At 42.8% G+C, this 23,314-nt stretch overlaps 4 protein-coding genes across 12 annotated transcripts in view; 1 reads left to right on the forward strand and 3 right to left on the reverse strand.

Moving 5' to 3' along the window:
• The window catches only part of LOC110489855 (rho GTPase-activating protein 21), a 106,025-nt gene extending 99,731 nt beyond the window's left edge, over window positions 1–6,294 (forward strand). For 4 of the 6 annotated variants that reach the window (XM_036944123.1, XM_036944122.1, XM_036944120.1 and 1 more), the window contains 5 exons: window positions 34–159; window positions 286–327; window positions 449–590; window positions 2,758–2,789; window positions 3,458–6,294. In XM_036944123.1, coding sequence (XP_036800018.1) covers window positions 34–159; window positions 286–327; window positions 449–590; window positions 2,758–2,789; window positions 3,458–5,137 — 2,022 coding nt within the window. In that variant the 3' untranslated portion in view covers window positions 5,138–6,294. The remainder of the gene's footprint in view (window positions 1–33; window positions 160–285; window positions 328–448; window positions 591–2,757; window positions 2,790–3,457) is intronic. The other 2 variants (XM_021562801.2, XM_021562802.2) reach the window with 1 other exon arrangement.
• Window positions 6,295–7,975: 1,681 nt separating this feature from the next.
• Window positions 7,976–15,524, reverse strand: zgc:56231 (KISc_KIF23_like and GBP_C domain-containing protein). 4 transcript variants are annotated; one of them, XM_036944125.1, is made up of 19 exons: window positions 15,337–15,520; window positions 15,127–15,260; window positions 14,609–14,719; window positions 14,267–14,386; window positions 13,988–14,126; window positions 13,073–13,257; window positions 12,866–12,953; window positions 12,580–12,756; window positions 12,310–12,421; window positions 12,159–12,221; window positions 11,248–11,394; window positions 10,878–11,043; window positions 10,368–10,544; window positions 10,088–10,227; window positions 9,648–9,813; window positions 9,220–9,421; window positions 8,999–9,099; window positions 8,756–8,875; window positions 7,976–8,655 (listed from the first exon to the last, which is right to left on the reverse strand). In XM_036944125.1, exons 1-19 carry the CDS (start codon window positions 15,350–15,352, stop codon window positions 8,422–8,424), a joined length of 2,598 nt encoding a protein of 865 aa, XP_036800020.1. In that variant the 5' UTR covers window positions 15,353–15,520; the 3' UTR covers window positions 7,976–8,421. The 4 variants fall into 4 exon arrangements, with proteins under 4 accessions (XP_036800020.1, XP_036800019.1, XP_036800022.1 ...); XM_036944124.1 differs by having other exon boundaries at window positions 8,999–9,102; window positions 15,337–15,519; XM_036944126.1 differs by having other exon boundaries at window positions 8,170–8,675; window positions 8,999–9,102; window positions 15,337–15,524.
• Window positions 15,525–16,699: 1,175 nt separating this feature from the next.
• On the reverse strand, window positions 16,700–18,593 carry rps20 (ribosomal protein S20). Its single transcript, NM_001124364.1, has 4 exons — window positions 18,528–18,593; window positions 17,548–17,647; window positions 17,277–17,350; window positions 16,700–16,921 (listed from the first exon to the last, which is right to left on the reverse strand). The coding sequence occupies exons 1-4, from the start codon at window positions 18,528–18,530 to the stop codon at window positions 16,739–16,741; spliced, it is 360 nt and encodes a 119-aa protein (NP_001117836.1). The 5' UTR covers window positions 18,531–18,593; the 3' UTR covers window positions 16,700–16,738.
• Window positions 18,594–19,416: 823 nt separating this feature from the next.
• On the reverse strand, window positions 19,417–20,925 carry mos (v-mos Moloney murine sarcoma viral oncogene homolog). Its single transcript, NM_001124684.1, is given in 1 exon segment — window positions 19,417–20,925. A coding segment is annotated over 1 exon segment (1,008 nt). The 5' UTR covers window positions 20,894–20,925; the 3' UTR covers window positions 19,417–19,885.
• Between the last annotated feature and the right edge of the window lie 2,389 nt (window positions 20,926–23,314).

The raw sequence follows: 23,314 nt of genomic DNA on the forward strand, positions 1-23,314 counted from the left end.
TGCGTGTGTGTTCCTAACTATCCTGTGTGTTAGATGGAACCTAGGAACCTGGCCATCGTGTTTGGTCCCACTCTGGTGCGCACTTCAGAGGACAACATGACCCACATGGTCACCCACATGCCCGACCAGTACAAGATTGTAGAGACTCTCATTCAGCATGTGAGTCACACTTAACACCTTAATTGCAGACACAAGTGGACTGTTTGTGCATAATCTGCATATCAAACCAAAAAGTGATTGTGAATCCCCTAAAGATAAAGCTCCCTTTCCTTTGCTCCCTTCTAGTACAACTGGTTTTTCACAGAGGAAGGCAATGGGGAGCCAGTGGTGGGTACAGGCACATTGCTGCCCTCAATGTGACTTCTGTTATTCCTGCCCTATTTGCTATGATTTTTTTTATTTTATTAAAATTGTAGTGTTCACCCTGTTGCCTAACTGTTCGTTTCAGACAATGTCCCGATATGAGAATGCGGTGGAGTCTCAGCCTGTGCCCAACATCGACCACCTGCTCAACAACATCGGCCGCACGGCCTCCACGCAGGGGGAAGTCTCAGGTAACGTGTTCCCTGGACCAGACCGACTCTGTGGTGGTGGGTCAACCTTTTACTACTTTTCCCTGTTAACCACTGTGTCTGTCGCTGGTGAGACCAATGTCTTTTAGTCTAGGAGCGTGCGAGCTTCAGCGTAATTGTCTGGTGTCGAGTGTTGATGGATAGTGCTGCTTTCTTCCTAAGAGATCCTTCTTTGCCTCATTTGCTGTGCCATAAGAGCGAAATGTCCATGCCTCGTCATGACTCAAAAAGACTGTGTTGGTTTGCGAGGGCAAATTATTATTGACTCTTTTCCATGACGCAAAGGAGAAGGGGCAAAATAATTTTTCTGATCTGTACATTTTGCTTTCTTTTAGATTTTCCTTCCTTGGTTTCCAATTTTCAGCAAAATTTCTTTGCCTCAAAATGATGAGGTTCTTTAACTTTCTTTTACAATCCCTCCATCTTTAGTGTTTTTATTGAAACTCCACTGGGCTGTCGGTTTTTCCTCTCCTCCTGTTATTAATCCTGCCTACTGTTGCACTAACACGGCATGTTCTCTCCCAAAGACTACACGAGAAAAAAAAGCAACAGGTGAACTCTGATCCCTCTGTCTCTAGTGCCGCTCTGTCGGGTGTCCTAAAGGATTTCCCAGCATTCACACATACTGATCTTGACACAGGCCAGGTGGGAGGAGTCTATCACACCATGATGTCACTGATGGCCTCTCTAATGTCCGTGATGGACAGCTGGAACTGTAGGAAGAAGGAGGATTGTTGCCCCCAGTGTAGCTGTCTGGTCTGCAGAAACCCTCGTTTCTTGTAAGCTCGAGAAAACCGTCGTAAGAAAAACATGATGAAACCGTTTGACAAAGAAAACGTGAAAGGGAAGCAGAGCAGCGGCCATATGGTACTGGACATCCGGTGGTGTCCGTTTTGTATCTGAGTATACCTAACACAGACCGGTGATACTGTCTGAAAGGCTCTCCACTGTCTCTCCTCACTGTCTCGCAAGCTTCTCGCAACAGGAGAGATAGCATGGTATGGTCCCCAGGTTTCTACCTACCCAGTCAATGTGCACTTGCATACTGTGCCACCATCTGTTTTCAAGGGGTGTGTAGGGGGGCTTGGCTATGTAAAAAAAAAACAAAAAAGTATAGTCAGTCAAAGATCAATACAAGATCGACTAGGCAGCATTGGATAAATCTTTTCCTCGCTGGCATTCTTTTTCATGTAGTGTCCTCTCTGTTCATAGCTAGCCCCTCTGTGACCCCCCTCTCATGTCTTAGCCTCATGGTTCATTCCATGGTTGTCTTCACTGTTGTCATGGCAATATATGCCGTCGTACTTTTCATTCAGTCCATCCCCCTCTCGGCTCAACTAGACTGAAAATACTCTCTTTTTGTTAGCCTCTAACTGAAGCCATAAGACTTTTCACACATTACACTACTCTTTCTTAGAACCATAATCCTATTTGTTTGAGTCAATAGTTATTATGGTAATACAAGAGTAAATACATATTAAAGTCTCCTCAATGAAGTAACATTCATCACTAGTCAGATGTGCTAGGTTTGTCATTTGACCATCAATTCAGGCAAAAACAAGAGATTGTGCTAGAGCTCTTTTGATCAGTAATTGGAGGCTTTGGTTTTGCTATATAGCGTAGATCATACAGAGGGAATCCATTGACTTCCTGCATGGCATATTACATATTTCATTGTCTCATTGGCCTGCTGTTGTGAAATGCACCTTGGATATTTTTTGCCATTACCACAGTTTCACTCAGTATCCTGATATATTTGGGTATTATTGTTTTAGAAAAGTTGTAAGGACTTACTTGACCCTAGCATCTTCTGTGCTCATTGCTACTTATCTTTTATCCAGAATGACTTTCAGTTTTGCATGTACTGAGGTTTCTGTTTCCATGAAATAACACCGCACCCGGGTGGATGTGGATCTGAGTGTAACATAGTGCTCACTGCATGGCTTACCGCCTCATGTTTCTGTCATCCTTCTGTCCACTTACCTGCCAGGTTCTCGACATCAAGCACAGTGTCTTATCTGTGTTTACTATCCTCGTCATGATTCTCTCTGTTTCTTCTCTCTCTCACTGGCTTTTTCATATTGCACTCTCGTGGATGTTGTCTTGTCTGGTTGTCCCACATATTGTTTTGAATAATTGATGGATAATCTAACATGTTCCTCTCTCCTCTCCCTGTTTCTTACAGATTCACCCACTAGTGACTCTGCTAAATCGAAGGTGAGTGTGTGCCCAGTGTCTGCTCTCTCCAGCTTAATGTAGTGTAGGGAGGAAATAATTGGTTGGTGAGCAGAACAAAGGTCAGATCACCAGGCTAGATCAAAGCACTGATTCCCACATGTGTGACAGTAGGCCAGGTGGAGTTTCGTCTGTGAATACTGCACACTAACAAAACAAACAAGCAACAGTATAAACACAGCCTTTCATGTCAAATATCAAACTATGTTGGGTCCTAACTTCACAAGTCTGTCTGATCCTTTCTTGGACATTTCTCTTCAACAACAAGGATCACTCACACCATAGACAATGCAGGAACTGGTGCTTATCATTACTGCACTGCTGTCATCTGGCTGCTTCTCTCAGCTTTGACTCAGAACACATGAGTTCATGCAGAACATCAAGCTTCCCTTGCTGGGCTGCTTTAGTGCACTGCTGTTACTGCTTCTGTTGTTGCTGAAAGGCTTGCATGGTTCAGTTGTAGTTGTCCTCCTGTCACTAATGTTCCTACTCTCTGTCCACCCTTTTGGTTTGTGGCATTTTCAGAGGAACAGGTGCAGTACTGGTTGGCCAAGAACTCAGGCAGGGGTTAGAGGGTTTTTCTGTGTGTTGTTCTCGCAAGGGGGGTTTCTGTGGTACAAGTTCTGACTTGTTTCTCTCCCTCTCTATAGGGTTCCTGGGGGTCCGGGAAGGACCAGTGCAGCCGCGAGCACCTGGTCTCCTCGATCTTTGCTGCAGCCAACCGCAAAAGAAAGAAGCCCAAGGACAAGCCGCAGCTTAGCAGCTCTGATGATGACCTAGACTCAGTGTTCCCTAAGAAGGAGCTCCCTGGCCAGAAGCAGAATCTCAGAGGCCTGGAGGTGGAGCAAGGGATCAGTGTCAGCCCTGAAGCAAAAGAGCAAGCAAAAACAGGAGAGGAGAATGGAAGAGGTATTGAGCTCACGCCCAAAGGCAAAAAGGAGCACAGGAACTCTTTCTTTTTAAGGGAAAAGCCCTTGTCAAGGCAGTCCTCACCTGCCCCCTCACTCAAAAACTCTGGCTCCCCCAGACTCAGTTACCGCACAGCCCAGCTTGGAAAGCCCTCTTTTTCGGACACCCCGTCCCATCTGGATGAGCCCACTTCTGATCTGGGCACCATGAGCTCTGGGGCTTCCATGCCCAGGGCACGACCTAAGAAGTGGGTGTCAGGAGCTGCTGCTCCTGACCTATCGGTGGCTGGGGCTGGGGCGTCAGCTGGGGCAGAGGTGAGCTCCATCACCTCGGACTATTCCACCACCTCGTCCATCACCTTCCTGACTGCAGCAGACTCTAGCGCACTCAGTCCAGAGGTTCAGGGTGGGGACGAGGCAGATGACGAGCGCAGCGAGCTTATCAGTGAAGGCCGGCCCATGGAGACTGACAGCGAAAGCGACTTCCCTGTGTTTGCTACAGGGGGCGGCAATGTCCAAATCATGCCTGTCTTAGTGCAGAACCAGACTGGGCATGGGCCAGAAAAGCCTGATCCTGCAGCAGCTGACGGGAAGACGACTCCTAAACTGGAACCCCGTCGCCTCTTTCCCTCCCACAGGCTGATAGAATGTGACACACTCTCCAGGAGGCGGTCCCTGCGACAGAAGACAGATAGCGAGTCATCAGTAGAGGGTGGGACTGGCAGCGGGGAACGTGCCGAGGGCAGGTCGGAGTCAACACGACTGTCTCGTGTCTTGGAGGTGATGAAGAAGGGGCAGTCTACCAGCAGCCTCAACTCTTCCTCCCGCAGTGAATCGGAGCGCCCTCCCGAGCCTGCCTTGCGCCTCAATATCACAGAAAGGCTCAAGTTCCGTCTGCGCACATCTGCTGATGACATGTTTGGCGTGGGTGCCCAGAAGAGCCAGTCTTCCCCGGAGACGCGCAGCAAGAAGAAAAACATCCGTCGTAGGCACACCATGGGGGGCCAGCGGGACTTTGCAGAACTGGCCGTCATCAACGACTGGAGGGAGCAAGGCGGGGTGGACCAGGCGGCTGAGCTGTCAGCCATGGACCGCCTCAAGCCAAAGTGCTCCTCTCAGGACTTCTCTATTCGGGACTGGATCGCCCGCGAGCGCTGTCGGGCCGGAGTGTCAGAGTTCAGCATGGACAGCCCACCCAAAGTTGTCCCCGAGGGGAACAGGGCACAAGCCCAGGGTACCACCCCAGAGAGACCCTCTCCCTCTGGCTCCCCATGCCTTCAGTCCATGGTGGGGGAGCAAGTGAACGGAGGTGGGCCGCAAGGCAGAAACAAAGCCAGCCTCAACCTGGCGGCTGACGACGCGCACCCACACAAACTATCAGGAGCACAAGTTGTCCGCTCACGATTCTATCAGTATCTATGAAACAGCAAGGGTGTGTTGAGTGTACGAGAGTGAGTGCATGAGAGAAAGAGAGAACGGGTTTACGTATGTATTTAGATACCTTAGCAAGGGTTACTGCACTTTTCTTTTTTTTCCTTTTTTTTTTACAAAATATATATTTTATATATCTACTGTACATATGTGTATAGGCTCATAAGAAATGTAACTGGAGTGAAGATAAGGTTTTTTCATGTGTAATCGCTTTAGTTGACTTGGTGTCTTATACTGGGACAGACATGAAAAAAATTCACTTCCATCCTTGTGCTCAAACCCCAGTCATAGAAGAATGTGACAAGAACATTCATAGGTGGTTTTGTGTGATCGACAGCACACAAATCAATGGGACGTGAAAGCCTGGACTGTGGTGCATTAACTTGAGTATTACTAAGGAATACATATCTAATTCTACAAGAGGTAGATATTTTCAATGTATATTCTTAATTATGTTGACTAACACAGTTGCTTGTTAGAAATGGTGTTTTCATCTGTATGCTCATATTTCCGAGGGCTGCTTTCTGTGCTGTGTACTGTGGGAAGTTATTTTTTACAGTGCATCATAGCAGACAGATATTTGCTTGAGGGACAGAATTATAGTTGTTTTTATCAAATAAGTCTAATGTAGTGCAATGTATGATAGATGCTTGGTACAGTTGCTAAACTGAACCCTCTGTACAATTCAAGTCCACATTTTTTCAAATCTTTAGTAATGTTTGATTCTTCATTAAAGAAAAAGTGCCTCTTGAATTGATTTCTGTGAATAGATTGGGTGCCATGTTTTATTCCACACTTGTAAACACAATATTTTGTTTAATTACTTAATTGTATCACAGATACACTATTTTACTGTTTTAAAAAAGTAACATTGTGCAAAAATCCAAGCTTCCATTTCCAAGGCATTCCAGTCTTGCTTTTTTTATTCGCTTCGTGTGAATTTTAAATATTAAGTTCATAATTCAATGTATATATTTCATGTATATATATTTGAAAAAAGCATGGTTACTTATGGAGAAATGTTCATCTCTGAGAACTGCATGAAACAATGCTTCCTGGACAGTGAACATCTTGCCTGTGTGCAGCAAAACAAGGGTGCAACACCCTCAAGAAACACTGGAAATAAATCATCTTTATTTTAATCTGTTTGTCCTGTCCAGGTTGTTTTTCTTGAGGCTTAGTTTTCCTGATTTGCAAAGGAAAGCCAATGGAGCACTATCCATGTGCAACCTTTAATGTTTAGTTTAGATCAGTTGATTTGGGCTAATTTAATCTGTGGCGCTGAAGACCTGTGCTACAGCGCAATATAAATTTAAAGGAAATGTTCCTGTGTTCGTGGCAACTGCATTCACAGTATGTCGGCTCAATCAGAAATAACCTTTGAGTTTAAATCTCGCTACAGCGCTATGGGTTGAATCGAGCCATTAAATGGTCCACTGATATAGATGGTGAAAAGTGAAGTGCTGGCTAATATGATTTGTTTGAGGGAGCTTCGCTGATAATTCTAATATTGCAAGTGATGAAAAGTAGTATGAGCCTTGAGCTTGCTACTCAAGGAGTAAACTAAGGAGCATAAGTGGTAATTTGTATGGCATTAGCAGCTGCTGTGTGTCATCAGTATTGCAGTCCAACCTCAACCACCAGAAAGCAGCTGACCAAAGCAGGCACGTGCACAGATGGGGCTCTACCAGATAATTTGCCATTCCTGAAGTGTCTTGAGTCAATAAGTATTCTATCCCTTTGTCATGTCAAGCCTAAGTGAGCAAATTTTTACTCAAGTCACATGGAATCACTGTGTGCAACAATAGTCATTAAAAAATCATGTTGAGTACAGAGACATCTGTACAGTCCCTCAGTTGGGCAGTGAATTTCAAACACAGACCAGGGAGGTATGCCAATGCCTCGCAAAGAAGGGCAATAAAATAAAAAGCAGACATTGAGTATGGTGGTTATTAATTACACTTTGAATGGTGTGTCCTTCCTAACTCAGTTGCCAGATATGGAAACCACAACAGTTGTAAACGTTTTCACTGTCATTATGGGGTATTGGTTATAGATGGGTGAGAAAAAAAAACATTTAATACATTGTCAATTCGGAATGTAAATACTTAAGGCACTATAGTTTAACTTCGGGGTAAATGCCCCCTCCTGTAATTCTCAAACTGTCACGTGTTTTTTTTAACACTTTCCCTGGATGCCACTTCTCTTGCTCAACTAAATAAATCTTTCACTCCAACAAAATTGAGGTACATATCTAATGAAGTCAGAGCTATGAAAAGTTTACACCTCCCATTACAGGGTTTATTTTATTACGTTGTAGAATAGCAAAGACAAACTACGAAATAAAATGTGGAATCAAGTAGTAACCCCCCCAAAATAAGTTAGTCAGTAGACACCCTTTGCTCGCATTTGAGGTAGTCACCTGGAATACATTAAGTTAATTTGTGGAATTTCTTTGATTGAAGTCCCCTTGTCTGAGAGATTTACATGTTTTCATGCCAGCCTACACAAAACATTAGGTGTTTCTAAAATCTTGTGGGAAAAAACTGGAACCATTCCCCAGTTTGATAGCTAGTCTGTATGGATATAACTGTGGGGCTCTATTTTGACTGGAATTGTGTTGGTCATTAAAGTGCAGCATTTATTTCAGTTCAAAGTAGTTGTGCAAAATACTTCACTCATTAGATTGTGCTGCTCCCCCCCCCCCCCCCCCTTGTAATTGCTCAACGAGTAAAAAAAAAAAAAAAAATTGAAAATTGGGGTATCCGTTAAGTTTAAGCACAAAGGTCTGTGCAAGGCCCTGGACCAAAGGTACTGGATGAAGAGAACTTGTGACTAAAGACCATTTGTATGGCACCTGAATGTCAACGTGATGTCCAGTTTTCACCACTGACGAAACAACTTCCAACATAGCAAAAGAGCTGAAAAATGTACATTCCGTGAGAAGTTAAAATTACACTTGAAAGCCATTTTTATATGGTCATATTCTTTCAGATATGGTCTCCCAATGAAATGGATCATAAAGTCAGTAGAATTTTATTTAAGAGTTAAAAAAAAAAAAAAAAACAGAACTAAGGGCTCTATTCAATCCACATCGCTGAAGTTCAGCATTAAATTGTGATTGAAATGTTCCCAAATTGCAGAGACCGCACTCACCATAAACGCTGCATGTCAAAGCAATTGGAAATTAACTTATTTCACGCAATCTGTAACACTTCAGCAATAGAGTTTGAATAGAGCCCTAAACATTTTTAAAACGTGGGGGAGGACGGTAGTTAGTGGAAGGGCCTTTTCAGCAAGGGTGTGGTCCGGACAGATTTCCTCAGTGTCCTGGCAATGGTGCTTGTTCGTGGCGACGTCACAGATTCCCTAATGTTGGCCATGAAACCCCGCTTGGGCTTGGACTGGACAGGGGACTTCTGGGATAGCTTGGCCAGCTCTTCTTTTAACAATGCCAGTTCTTTGTCCTTCTCCAGATTGCCCTTACCTATACTCTCCAGCTCCTGTGCCTGAAAACAGAGAGATGACACTGCACATCAGGTTTTCCTAAGTGAACACTGACAAACTAGGCTTAATTTGTACATACACACAGGTTAATGTAGTCTTTACCTGGTCAGCTAGCTTCTTATGTAAAGTTTCTATTTCTACCGTTTTGTCAAAGAAGCGCTCTCCGGCCTCATGTAGTGCATCATTCAGAACTGCAATCCTTTTTTGCAAAGACACAATCAGCTGGAAATAAGCAAGAGACATGCCAGGTTTGAGTTCCAACACTTGCATTTCAAAATGCATTACACCCCTTTCCCTTATAGAAACACCGACTAAAAGTTGCGCCTTCGGGCTAGGTTTCCTTACCTCCTTCTGCTCACCGAGTTTCTCCATCGCACTCTCTTTCAAAAGGAGTTTGCGTTGCTCTGCGTCTTTGGAAACAGCTGTGAGGACATCCCCTGCTGAGACTTCTGAAATCAATAGGTAGATCTCAATTTAAAAGGAAAGGCTAATTATTAATATAGGCTTATTGTGCACAGTTTTGTAGTTTAAGGTATAGAATAGGCTTACTGTACAATCAGATTTACCGTTTGTTAATGAAATAGAATCAACACCGAGGGAGATGGTGTACTGGCCCGTTAACCCTTCCTGCATAGCTACAGGTGGTGGTTGTGAGATGCTCTGTGTCTGGCTCGAGTTCTCTCTGGTTGGAACCATAGATGAACCTGACAGCTTGTGCTCCATCTTAGACAGCTTCCGTTCCATCTCAGACAGCTTCTGTTCTAGTGCCTATAGGGGTTATGAGTCCATATTTACCAAACCTTTCCAACAACTACTGGTTTTTCACTTCCCAGAGGAAATAAACCATAGAAAACATATTTCCACTCAGGGGGAAAATTAAATGGGCGCAAACACTCGGCAGATCTGACCCTGAATTGACAGAAGTCATATCTGACAATTTGATCAGGTGGTTGTGGCAGGACGTTGTCAATCACCTAAAGTGAGTGTCTAGTACCTCTACTTTCTCCTGCTCAGCGATGAACTCCTCAAGGGGTACGTAATCATCCTCTACGCGCTCCAGGGCCCTCTGGTAGGCATGGTCCTTTAGGGCATCCTTATACATCTCAAATGTGTTCTCCAGCTTCTCCTGGTAGCTCTCCTTCAGCTCAGCCACCTGACGACTAGAGAAACATTTACACCGTCCTTTTAGAAGATCATTTGGAAGACAGTTTATGGGTGTGGACAAATGCACAAACAGCGGAATTGTAAAAGTGAGTGAAAACTACACAAATGCTAGTCATTAGATCTTAAATTAATTGCATACTATATGGTGCAGCAATGCACCCCATCCGCCACCAATGTGTAGCACTGCCATGGGTATTGCATGAGAACACTAATATAGCGGAAAGGGGGAAGGCGTGATTGTGCCCCATGTAACGCTCAGGGAACACTCACTTCCTGAGTTCTTCGCTCTCCATGAGTTGCTGCAGCATGGCGTCTCCCATCTCCTTGCGGATGTCAATCTCCTGGACCAAGTTCTTCCGTCGCTCAGCCAGGAGCTTGGCCCGGAGATTCTCGATCACATTCACAAGATCCTAGAAGCGAGCAGCAGTTCATAAAGTAATCAGACACCATTGATTCTGTAAATTAACATATTGCATCCATCCCTATGAAATACAAATCAGAAATCGCAGAACACTGGCAAAATCTTTTAGACCGTTTGGATGGAAAATACCTCCTGGGGTAAAATGGACATGTCTGCGTCATCCTCATCCAGCAGCTCTTCTTCAGACAGGTAGTTCTCTAGAGCCTGGTCATCGATGACCCCGTTCTTCAGTAGAGGCTTCCCATCGCGCCCCACCAGCCGCGGGGTCAGAGACTCTAGACACTTTGTTGGGATCAGCTGGACCACCTAGGACAACAAAGGTGATTAGTACCCATAGGGCTCTGGCCAAACATAGGAAATAGGGTGCCATTTAGAACACACTTCCAGTACTTCAGTTTAGGGTGTCGTACTCGTTTACTCCCCCTACCATAATTCTCACACTAATCCTTATCAATGCGGGAGGGTGAACAAGTACACTTTGTGGCTAGACATTTCAACAAATGGAATTTGACCATGACACCTATAAGGTGATTAAGGGCATTGCAACTGAACACTACATTTTTTCAACCCGTGAGAAATTCAGAGTCAACTCTAAACCGAGATGGAGTAGAATGTCGACAGGGTGGGCGAGAGACCAACCTGCTTAGCGATGGCAGAAAACTTCATGACATGGAGCGTTTCGTCATATGTGGAAGCACACTGATTGATGTTCACAATCATGGAGGCTCGGCCCTTCCCACAGAAGATGGACTGGAAGAGACGGGTCAGTTTGCTCTCCCTGAAGGGAATATAGCCGTTCTTCATCCTGATAGAGGGGGGAGGAGGAAAGGATGACAACTCTAGTTTATCAAATATCAGCTTTCCAATCAGTTTCATTCAGGGTTTGAAAACATGCAGTCTAAATCATGGTTTGTGTGCAGCATTTGGTCAAATTTGTCGAGGTGGTTTTGTAGCAGTGGTTTTTAATAAGTCATTCTGGTAATCAATGGCAGTACTACTTGTTCTGTACCTGTCACTCTGATTGCTGCGCAGGGCAGCGATGCATTTCCCCAGGATGAGCAGAGAGTTGTTGATGTTACCCGCTTCCTTCAGCCTCTCCCCAAACGTCTTTGTTTTTCCGCATCTTTCCGAGCCAGCCAGGTCACACAGAGAGAGTCTGGGGTGGAAAAAGAAAATAAATCACATCGAGTAGGAGATGTTGCAAGGAGGGGGTGGTGTCACATGGCTCTATGGTCATGCAGCTTATTCAGACTTGGGACAAAGCGTGGACTCTTGAGCAAGTTGCAGCACAGCATTGTAATTCATCCTAAAAACTGTTATGAATTTACTCAAATAATGAAGCTGACAAATGAAGGATTTAACGGAGGAGTCGTAACTGCAGTTAGGTGAACAAACCATTGGTTGGATTGTGTTTAAGCACGTAGAGAAACGAGCATTGTTTGCCAGTGTTGGATTCTAGCTTGAAACACACGTATTCATGTTACCATATTAAAACATTGATTACTTTAAAAATGTGTATGCGAAGTTAAATCAGTTGAGCCTATGGAGGAAGGCAAAGGGCAACAGTCTGCTTTTAGTCACTGATACGGTCAGAGAGCCGTGGATTGGGGAGGAGTGAGGAATTCAGCTCAAGGTCAGGTCAGATGACGTGAGGAGGAACATAGCCGATACACACATGCCCACAAAGTTTCTAGTTTCTACACTTGTGAGAGTAACCAATGAAGTTTCTGAGTAGCAACAGATCTGTTGGCTAGCTAGCTGTGCACAGAGGCGACTCCTAGTAGGAAGTTATAAATATATGTGCTTGTGGAAACATTTCTTTGCAGCCGTTTGACCCAGTGGGTGAATAAACTTGGTATGAGTTTTTACTCCGTTTAGAACCTAACACCAGGTACAATATGGATGAAAGTTAATACTCACTCTGACATCGTCTGAACCTCAGTTCCATCAATTCTCAGTAATTTGATGGTAAAAATGCTGTGGCTGTGACAAGGGGAAAAACGTAAAGATTACGATTATTTTATGCATCTCAGCAATCCACAGAGTATAAATCAAATGTGACTGAACATGCCTTCTGCTTGATGAATGGTTCATCTTAGTGGAAGCAGCACTTCGGTTTTTATTTCCAACTCTGAGAATTTTGCATGCCTCCTCGGAGTTGTGAACATTGATCCACTTTAGATCTGAAAAGGGAAAATAGGATTAAGTTCATTTCAGTACTATATGAGCTATGGTCTGCATCAAAGCAACCATTGAATAAAACGGAAGGGAACTTGTGGGCACTTTGTTTCAATAGGCACATCATCCCACTGCCTGCCTACACACACACACACACACACACCTCTGACATACGAGTTTCCCGCACTGTCCTCACACACACGGAGGGCTGTGCGTCTCTGTGTCTTGGAGGCGGGCGACGCCTGCAGCAGGTCATACACGCTCTCGTTGTAGATCTCGTAGAAGGACACCCACAGGGCGAACTGGCTGCGGTCCCCAGACGACACAGCCACAAACTCAACTAGGATGCAGAGAACCACAAATGATCCCGTTATGGCATTTCTATCAATAGCCATTCCAGAATACAGGTGTTTGACTTGAACAGAGATGGGCTTACAGATGTGATGTACCTGTGTTATCGTAAGAGACTGAGAAAGAGAGGCTTCCAGTAGAGGACGAGTGGGATGAAACTCCACTGACGCGTGGCGGTTCATTTTCCTATGTGGGGGTGAAGAATGAAAGGGGTTAAGAGATCAGGGTAACAAATAAAACCGTAAGACAACTTCACATGACCCATCAACTAATTAGGCTACTCCACATTATGTGTCCGTGTTCACCTCTTTGAGTAGAGCAAATATAGCTGCTTTGGTGTTTCGTTCCTGTTGGACCTGGTCAGGCCCTAGGTACTGAGCGTCACTACCGAGGTACGGCTTCAGATCCATGTTCTCATACTGTCTCCCTTTGATGTGTCTGAAGATGACATCCAACGCCTGGGGGAGAATACCAGGGTCTTTCTGGGATCCTGCAACATAGCAACAAAAAAAATACAGAAAGTCTGTCCCTTGCAGCCAGTCCTTCATTGACTAGTATCAGTCACAGCCAGCTGCATAGGTTTCAACCAAAGTGTAGAAACCCTGGATGACCAAGAGGGGGCGATGTATTGAAGCCACTGCACAGCCATTGTGGTACTCCATTGTAAAGACTTTTGTAAGCTATAGAAATGCATTTATTAATGTCTACAGTCATTTGACAAGTATTTTCTATTACAGACACCTTAATGCATATTTTTAAATCACATTCATAAAAAACACATTCATAAAAAAATAAACATTCCTTATCTTTTTGGGGAGTACTAATGCTATGGTCCCCACTACAAAAAAATACTAAGATAGACAATTTTGTGCTTGAAACATTTCATTGAAATGCTGTAGAATCGCATTAATTCCTTTGGAGGACTGCTTCTGAGTACCACCAGTATTGCATTGGGTGGCTTCAAAGCCTCCAATTGGCCAACAAATAGAATAAACATCATTGGTTTCATCAGGTAAACTCAAGGATAAAGACGTAGTCTGTCAAATGGGATATGGGGCAAAAATTCTGTGTTAAGTGTGAGTCTCTCTCCCTTGTCCTCCAACATAACAAATGCAAGAACCCCCCCCCAAAAAAAGCAGATCCTATCCAAACAGAAGTTGGGCGGCATAATTAGCAGGAAGATTACTATGAGCAAGGAGGTTACTTACTAGCGGACTTACCTTGAATTGTGTGGGTCTTGCCTGCATTGGTCACACCATAGCTGAAGACTAGAGCATTCTTCCCCTCCAGATAATCGTGAACTTGGCTTTTGATGGTGCCTTCGAAGAGATCTGCCTGCTTCGTCTCGGGCCCAAAGATCTGAGTGAAATTAAAACATGACAAAGAACATTACATTTTAGTCATTTAGGAGTCACTCATATCCAGAGCAACTTACAGTCAGGATCAGGAACCACCTAATTGTTCCTCAACAAGGCATTAATCACATATGTTAGCCAAACCTGAGAGAATGAGAATGTGTGTATCGCCTGGCCAACGCCCTTCTCACTGCTCTTCATGGTAGCAGAGCCTTTGGGCGCATGCAGCATTACGGTCCTGGCATTCTCAAGAACCACACAACCCTGCAGAGAGACAAGAAGATCGTGGGAGAGGTGTGGATCAGGGAAGATTGTTTACAGGACATTAGGAAACGGGACCTTCAAATAGTTTCTAAACTTTTAATAAAAACCCGGAGTCAAGACAATGACATATGGTACATTTAAAACCTGACCATATACTCTAAAATATTACTGTTTAGATTAGGATAGCATTTATTTTTCCCCAACGGCCCCATTGCCACATACCTGGTCCTCATTGCTGGAGATCTCATCCTTGGAAAAGGGCCTCACCCTTAAGTAGACCCTCAAATGCTGGTGTTTCTGCTGCTGCTGTTCTGCAGTGTCCAACACCTCACTCTGGCCAGGGGAAAAACATCCGTTAAGTCAATACAATCATGTGTTGCATCCTTAAATGGAACCCTATGCTCTACGAAGTGGTCAAAAGTAGTGCCCTATTTAGGGAGCCATACTACAAATTGCTCAAACTGTCAGTCAATAGGCCATTGTAACATTATCAGAACTTCAACATTGCAGGCTCCCAAGTGGCGCAGCAATCTTTGACACTGCATCTCAGTGCAAGAGGCAGCACTACAGTCCCTGGTTCCAATCCAGGCCGTGATTGGGAGTCCCATAAGGTGGCACACCAGCGTCATCCAGGTTTGGCTGGGGTAGGCCGTCATTGTTAATAAGAATTTGTTCTTAACTGACTTGCCTAATTAAAAAGTGACATGTAAAAAAAAAGATTTTAAAAACCTTGGGAGTACCTGCGTAGAAGCAATAGAGGAGAGTTCTGAGAGCACATCTCGATGGGGATTACATGCATGGAGATCATTGCATGTAGATTCCATTGCATCAAGTACTGTGCCATCATGGGTCAAATCAATGATTGTTGTCATGTCTAAGCAAGAAACAGATGTTAAGGATTCAAATGTATGTGAGAACCAATCATTTCGCTGTATTTCACGTTTACTTACGACCGGAGGAAGCCATAGTGTTGAATGAAATAGATTGCTTGTCAACGATTATGGAAAAATGCTCTCCAACAAATGTTGATAAAAAATAAAAGTATTGTATATGAACCTAAACACAAGACAACATGCAGTCAGAATTTCCAATATCAGTAAGCAAACTCCACATAAGACCAAACAACTTCAGGTTAAAATCAGTACTTAATTAAGAACAGGTGGAATCCTGGGTTAACCAATCACTTTTCAGGTTTGCACAATCTCAAATTGGCCCCTACCTACTAGATATGGGTCCATTCCCCAATTGGTGATGTCATTAGGCAAGCTGAAATGTCCACCCATTCAAACCTGCTGAGAAGGTTCTGTCTAGATTTTTTCAACCAGCGCTTGTATTTTTTTCCCACTTTGTTTTCATTCAGATGTTGCACAATGTGACACATGAAAAAACAGGATTTTGTCTGCACTGGAGCTTTAAAGGATTAGCTTGGTTTAAGCTAACCTAATGTAGCTGGCATATAATAAAATGCCTGAGCAGAGTTCCCACCCAGTTATCAGCAGAAAGGGAAGCAAGATGGTTAGCTGTATCCCTGAAAATGTAATTTGTCAAAATCCATTATGGAGTTGGCATGGTAATAGATCCACCTTGCCCTCTGATAGGCTATGTAGAATGTCAGCCACACTGTATACACCCATCCATGTCTTTCAGTCATCTTCATGTGTCAAGGGTGGGGATTTCAAATCCATAATTTCATTCACACTATATTGAATATGCAAGGCATGCCTTGTCTACAACATGCGAGACTCAAGTCAGTCACTATGTGGAACCCAGGTTAAGCTAGTTAAATTAATTTTTTTCTGGTTTGACAAGAACAAGTGGACAGTTGAAAGCAATTTCCCAGCTGACGTACTCGCCTATTTTCATGACATGACACTTAGCTATTGAGATGTGCTTGTATTCTTGATTCCTCTCCCACCCTCACCTAAAATAAATTCCACAGAATGTTCAGTTGAACAGACCTTGTATTGCAAAATATTTTTGGGAAAGGAACCACCAAATAACCAACCCAATAAGGATTCCGTCTTCCGTGGTAGCATTTGAAGGTTTACTTGTTTCCACAAACAATGAGTAAACACCATAACCATCGAGTTTTTTTAAAGTCTTCACCATTGACAAATATCCTCTACTGCAAGCCCACACCAGGCTCAGCCAAGTTAGGAAAAGCGATAGTAGTGTTGTTAAAATAGTCCTATATTGACTGAGCCAATCTCATAGAATAAACTTACCAATAAAAGCATCACTCATAGGTAGTACCTGTAACCCCTACAACATTTAATATCCCTCAACATTTAATGAGCCACAATATCCACGCAATAATGTTTAAAGCTTTTATTGCATGGGGTACAAAACAGCTTATGCATCAGCGATGGTGACCTCAACCTCTACACCAGGCTCAATGCTGATTGAGGTGATCTGCTTGACAATCTCAGAGGGACTGTGCAGGTCGATCAAACGCTTGTGGATCCGCATCTGGAAGCGATCCCAGGTCTTGGAGCCTTCTCCACAGGGTGTCTTTCTGGTGGTGATGCGCAGAGTCTGACAGGAGATGAGAAAACAAAACAGGATACCACCCATCAAATGGTGAGGTGAAACGTCAGTATTTTGACCAAGTTAACACAACAGCATAACTTCAACACCATTCCCTGGAGCCTTATGCCACCTGGTGGAAAACAAACTACCATTTCCCCTCAGCTTAGCCTTAGTGATCGTTTTATTTAAAAAATTGTAATGTCGTCCCCTATTCAATCAGAGCCACCACTGGGGAGTGGGCAGAAAGCGAAGGGTCGTTGATTTGGCATCACCTCAATAGAGACCCAGGGTAGACCACAGATGGGAGTCCCAGGCTGTCAAGGATGCGGGAAGGACCGTTGTATATATCTGGTGTACATACCTTGGTGGGCATACGGACTGGACCCTTCACCTTGAGGTTCTTCTCCTTAGCTCCACGGATAAGGTCCGCACACACTAAGAACATTAAGTAAAAGGGCTGCATGTCAAATAAAGGTGACATCATGCACTTCAACATGCCATCAATGGGTGCACATAGCTCAGAATAGCGTATTATGAATCAGAATGTATCATAGCATTAGCTATGTCATATCGAGCATTTATCCTCATAGCCAAAGATGTTGACAAAGTTAAGGTATTTAAAGTGAAGGTACCCTTTTCCAGAGACTTGACATTGCGGCTGGTGAGGGTGATACGGATGCGATGGATGGCAACCTCAGCCTCAACAGGGGCTTTACCGGTGTCCTTGAACGCCTACAGGTGCAAGGAAAGAATCACGCATGTAAAAAAATATATATATATTTTTTACAAAAGAGGGCAACTAAGTTGTGCTTCAAATGTGTAGTCATGGCTCAGAATAGCGTATTATGAATCAGAATTTGTCATAGCTTAAGCTATGTCATAGCAAGTTTTTATCCTCATAGCCATTGGTGTTGAAGTAATGAACGCATGTATTGTAGCCTATTCTGACTGTTCTCAATCCAAGCTCCAGAAATGAAGCGCGCGATGAAAGAATTTCAGCAACTGCAGCATCCTTTGATAGACCCTGCTGTTTCAATGGCCAATTTAAAATGCTAAGACGAACACCATAGTATTAGTTATTGATTCTAACGTTCATTGAAATATTAACTTACAGCTACATTGTCGTGGTTTGGTGTCAAGATGTAGTAACCATCTACACTTAAGGCTTTAAAGTACGTTAGCCAAGCATTCGTGTCATGTTTGGCATATGGGGAAGCAATAATGAAAGGGAGGGAAATGTCTTGTTGGCTAATACGCTAACGTCAGTTCGTTAGTTAGCCAACAAGGTAAAGCCAAAAATCAGGAATTGGGTCAGACTTCAGTTACTCGACTAATTTAGAAACGACACAACTATACCTCGTCACATTAAGACAACTCAGAACTAGTTCAACGTTATCTGATTCGACCCATTAAATTGGCAGAAAGCCATCCAAAAGGAATCGCTACCTACCCAGCCATCGTCACTGGCTAGTTAGCTAGCTAGCAACTACACGTGCAACTGCCCGGATTCAGAGCGACCAACGTTAACATACTGATCATCTATTTACAGTCTCCGCATTGCGAACTAGCTATATGAAGATGTTTGTGTATAGTTGAAGATATAAAATGTTACCATGTTCTTTATATTCCTGACCGACTTATTCGTAAGTTCCAAGCGAACAGCGGTGAGTCAGGAACGTCAGTTCTTCGCGAAAGGGATTGAGAGAGGCCTCCTTCCGCATATATACACACTACGTCCGGGCACCACGTGACCTTTATGCCAATAGAATAGCCTGAACACCAAGGAGGCGTATCTGAACCAAATCACCCCTAAAGGACCCGTTCGAATATTTCGAAAGGGCACCCGTCCTCCTCTACTCCCTTGAAGACTTGAATATACCAGATACTTTATTATCCGAGTTTTCTACGAAGTAATGTCATGTCTGTTTCTATGTAATGAAATAATTGACTTTGTGTTATCCCTGTAAAATTGTGTACTGTGCATTTTTGTTTGTTTCAAATAAAATCAATCCGTGTTTCCAAGGGACTTAGCTTTCTACCTTCCACCTGAAGAAGCCTATAGTTTCTCTGTTGTGTAGAGTATGGTGCTGTGGCCAACATGGGTAAACTCTGCCTTGTCTGATATGTGATTATTGCCTGTGTTGCTGTCTGCTATGTAGGGCTGTTGTTGCTTTTTATGTGCTGATGTTAACCACCTTCAACTAGCAATTTCATAGCCTAAAATTAGGTAAATGTGCAGCAATGTTGATATTTTTTTCCCTTATGAAAATACAAATGGTTTCATTTTCTTCTGAGACATGACACACCCATTGTATACATTTTGTTGAAGGTTAGGCCATAGATCAGTCAGCTTAAGTTAGTTTCTAAGTGTAAGCCTAAACACACAATTACCAAACAAATGATTTCAACATGAGCAAAACAGGTTAATTAAGCGGTTTCTGTTGATGCTGTAGAAGTCATCCCATTCTAATGCTATTACAATACTAGAAACACCATTCCAGTACGAATCAAGGACGTTTAATGAAATCTCAAATATCTAAACTTTACATACATTTCAAGTGTGTTACATGCACAGACTGCTGCTGACATTAACATTTATTTGACATTGAAACATTATTAAATCCTTATAAATCAAGTAAACAAGTAAAACAATCTAGTCCACAGAGCAAAACCAACTTCAGTATCAGAAATGTAAATCGTTCAAGAGGTTCTGCGTTTAAAAAATGAGTAGATTAGGTAGCATGTGTTATAAATACACTTAAGCAGAATTGGCAGAAGAATGGCAGCATCAAACTAATCTGTGGTGTCCCGTTGGGGCTTGCCTTTCACAATTCACTTAAATTCAGTAAGACAACATGGGAGTCTATAACTGGCTGTGCGTAAAAGCTGTGCGTAAATTAAAAAATGTATGGACACAACTGACGGATCATACCATGAATAGGCTGGCTTGAAAATTACAAATAAAAAAGGTTAATGTTCGGACCGAATCTTGTCCAGATCTGTGATGACATCTTGAGCGCTTGGTCTCCAGCTTGGCTCACCGCTCCAGCACTTGGACACAATGGATCGGCAAAGGTCCCCATGGTGTGACTTGAAGGACTCATCAGTGACCGAGGGGCGTAAATCGTATGCAACTACTGCGTATAAAACATATTGCCTGTCGCCTGTATAGGGCTGCTCTCTGGTGATCATTTGCCAAATAGTGATGCCAAGGGAGTAGATGTCGGATTTTGGAGACACGTCTCCCCCCTTCAACAGCTCAGGCGCTCGGTGGGTGTAAGTGCCCCCGCCAAGACTCATTTGGGGGCTGGACCGATCCCCCCCGAGCTCCAATTTCAGTGAACAGCCGAAGTCAACAATCTTACACACATCCTCCCTCGAAACCAATACATTGGCAGGTTTGATATCCAAATGAACAATACCATGAGAATGCAAGAACTGAAGACCATGCGCAATGTTTTTGGAAAACGTAATCCACCTGTCCACTTCGAGCGTCTCTGCGCAACCGTAGATGACCTGGTGGAGAGTTCGTTCACCTGCGTATTCCATCACTATTGTGCCAATGTTGTCCCCGTTTTCTAAATTCTCCGGTATACACGTGGTAGCTGCTATAATTCGCACAATGTTCTTATGGCGTAAGTGAGCTGCATTTAGCTCAGCCCAAAAACTTTGCCTGGAGGCGAGTTTATTCTTGACGCATTTCTTCACTTTTTTGACAGCGACAGTCTCCCCAAAGTACACACTTCTGTAAACGGACCCAAACCCCCCAGATCCGATGGGCTGCATGGATTGCAGTTCCTTCCAATCAATGGTGGATGACCATAGCCTGGTTGCGACCTTCCCATGGAACCGTTGAGTTGGAATTCGTAGGGTGGAATCGTTGGAATACTTTGCCAGTGGACTGCTGCAAGCTCCAAAATCTAGAGATGGATAGAGGTCTTTAGGCAACAAGCGTGTCAGGGGAATTGGGGATGGCATGTTCGAACCACCTAGTGCACTTGCTGTAAAACGAGAGATTGCGCGTGTTGCCTGTCTATTCACACAGCTGTCATTATATCAGTTGATTGCTGGACCAAGAGGTAGCCCTAATGAGGATTTGCCTCTGATTTAAAGTCACAGTCACGTTTTTTTGTGGGAGAGACTTCAATCATGTTTGAAAAGGTAAATCTTGCTCTCATTAAATGTCATTCATTGAGCACTGTATATGATAGAAATCAAGTGCTGCACGTAAAAATGTCATTGGATGAATACTTTTTTTTGTCAGTAACCTTCTTTGTTGAGCTGCACATCTAACAGAACCAGTGGCTAAAAGCACAAATTGGTTCAATATGCATCGGCTTATCTTCCAGTAAAATGTATTAATTATATATGATTTTTGTCTTGAAGACCTTGAATATGACCAAGAAAGTCAATTAAAATATGATAAAATAAGAAGAAATAATTAAAACTCCAGGACAATTCTCATGCACTTGTTTCACTATATAAAACATCATTTCAGCACTCATTTTACACACATACTGACACACACTTAAAAAATGCACCAACAATTGTGGACTTTTGCATGACTCCTTCTTTTATGTTTATTGAGCTTTCATTACACCGTGTAATAACAGTGGAGTTGAAGACTGCAGCTCTTCTCTCTCATAGCAGCAAGGTAGTATGAAAAAAAAATCAGGTTACTCAGCCAGATAATAAATAATCTGTCTCTTTGGATGATGTCAATGTTAGAAAATTTATAAAAAGCTGCAGCGTTAATTTCTATTTTACACAACTTATACACAAATATATGAATTATTTTGCCTATATTTATACAAGTACAACAGTAGTTTGTAAAATAGATTTTAAGTAAAATATACATGATTAGCAACATGAGTCCATTCTCACAGGATGGCATTGCAATGAACAACAAAACCAACATGGCTGGAATGCAGTTTGCCTCTGAACAAATCCCTCGCTATAAGTACTACTAGTCCTTTTAAAAAATGTGTCCCCTATCGTGGAGTCATTATCTTCTTCATCATCATCATCTTCACCAAGGTAATCTCAGCCTGATTTTATACTGAGGCAACAGGTGAACACTCTCCCAAGCCCTTTCATGTCAATCACCAGGATGACAAAGGTTCCCCCATCACACCGCCATACAAAGTGAAGGAGAGAAGCATGTGACATTACAGGCAAGTCCATACAAGGCCACAAATAGTCACAGTACAAAAAAATATATGTATATGAAAACAACCAGGCACACACATGCCGACCATACAACTCAATTTTATATTTTTGTAAAAACAAAACAAAGAACTAGAAAAGAGGTCTGTAGCACCTTAAGGAGCTTTAGAAGTATCCATTAGCAGCTTGATCCAATACCAAAATATTGCAATATTGCAGTGTTTCTTACATACACATTCAACATGGTTCACTGGCACCACTGAAGCTTATAATGAAGGTTGACATGAATTGCTAAAGGTCTGTGTCTCTCACTGAAGAAACCCCTCCAACCAGATATGGAGTCATCCATCAGGGAACAATAAAAGTGTCAAATATTGGGGATAAAAAAGTATATGAAAATATCCGTGTCCCCAAGCACTTGAGCCTTCTAAGTTACTCCAATACATTTAGACCAACCTGTCAATTAAAAAATAATGTTTAAGGCAACCAAGTGTGTTTATGAAGTGTAAATACTGGGATAGCTACATACACTAGCTCTCTGAATACTTTATCAAGGGTTAAAAGTCAAACAAATTGCCAGCATAGATATAGATGGTAAGAAATGTGGCATATTTGAAATGGCAGCAATGATTTGAAAATAGAGTCTTTACTATCCGACAGATAGATCCCTCAATGAGACACACAGAACATTTGTGCAAGTAAAGCAAATGACACTTAATGATAGTAAAACACTGTAAAAATGGTACCTGTAAAAAATAAAACATTTAATATTGTATTTACACGTTAACTTTTTCTAAAGAGCTAAATATGACATCTATACTTTGTAATAAAGGTATTTTAAACAAGAAAAAAAAGTACTGGAGGAAACAAAGGCATAACATTTTCCAAAAGTGCTACGATTATAGAAGAATCTGCCCTATATAGAGGCTTACCAAACATTTTATGTAAAACCACAAACCTTCAAGATACATTGATAGCACTCAACCCCATAACACTTGAAAACATTACACAGGCATTCAGCTTCCCCTTTCAATGACATCCCGTGGCCCTAACTAAAGTGATATTGTTTTCATTCAAGAAATGTTTAAGGAACATGGAGGATTCAAATACGTTTTTTGCCTTATTGGATATTTTTAACAGAGTAAAACAATGTGAGGTTGCACATTTTTTGCGCCAAGGGAAAACACTGCTGGACAGTCTAAATGCATGAGCTAAGTAAACACTGTATACCAA

The sequence above is a fragment of the Oncorhynchus mykiss genome, chromosome 15 (assembly GCF_013265735.2).
Source record: "Oncorhynchus mykiss isolate Arlee chromosome 15, USDA_OmykA_1.1, whole genome shotgun sequence".
Taxonomy (NCBI): Eukaryota; Metazoa; Chordata; class Actinopteri; order Salmoniformes; family Salmonidae; genus Oncorhynchus; species Oncorhynchus mykiss.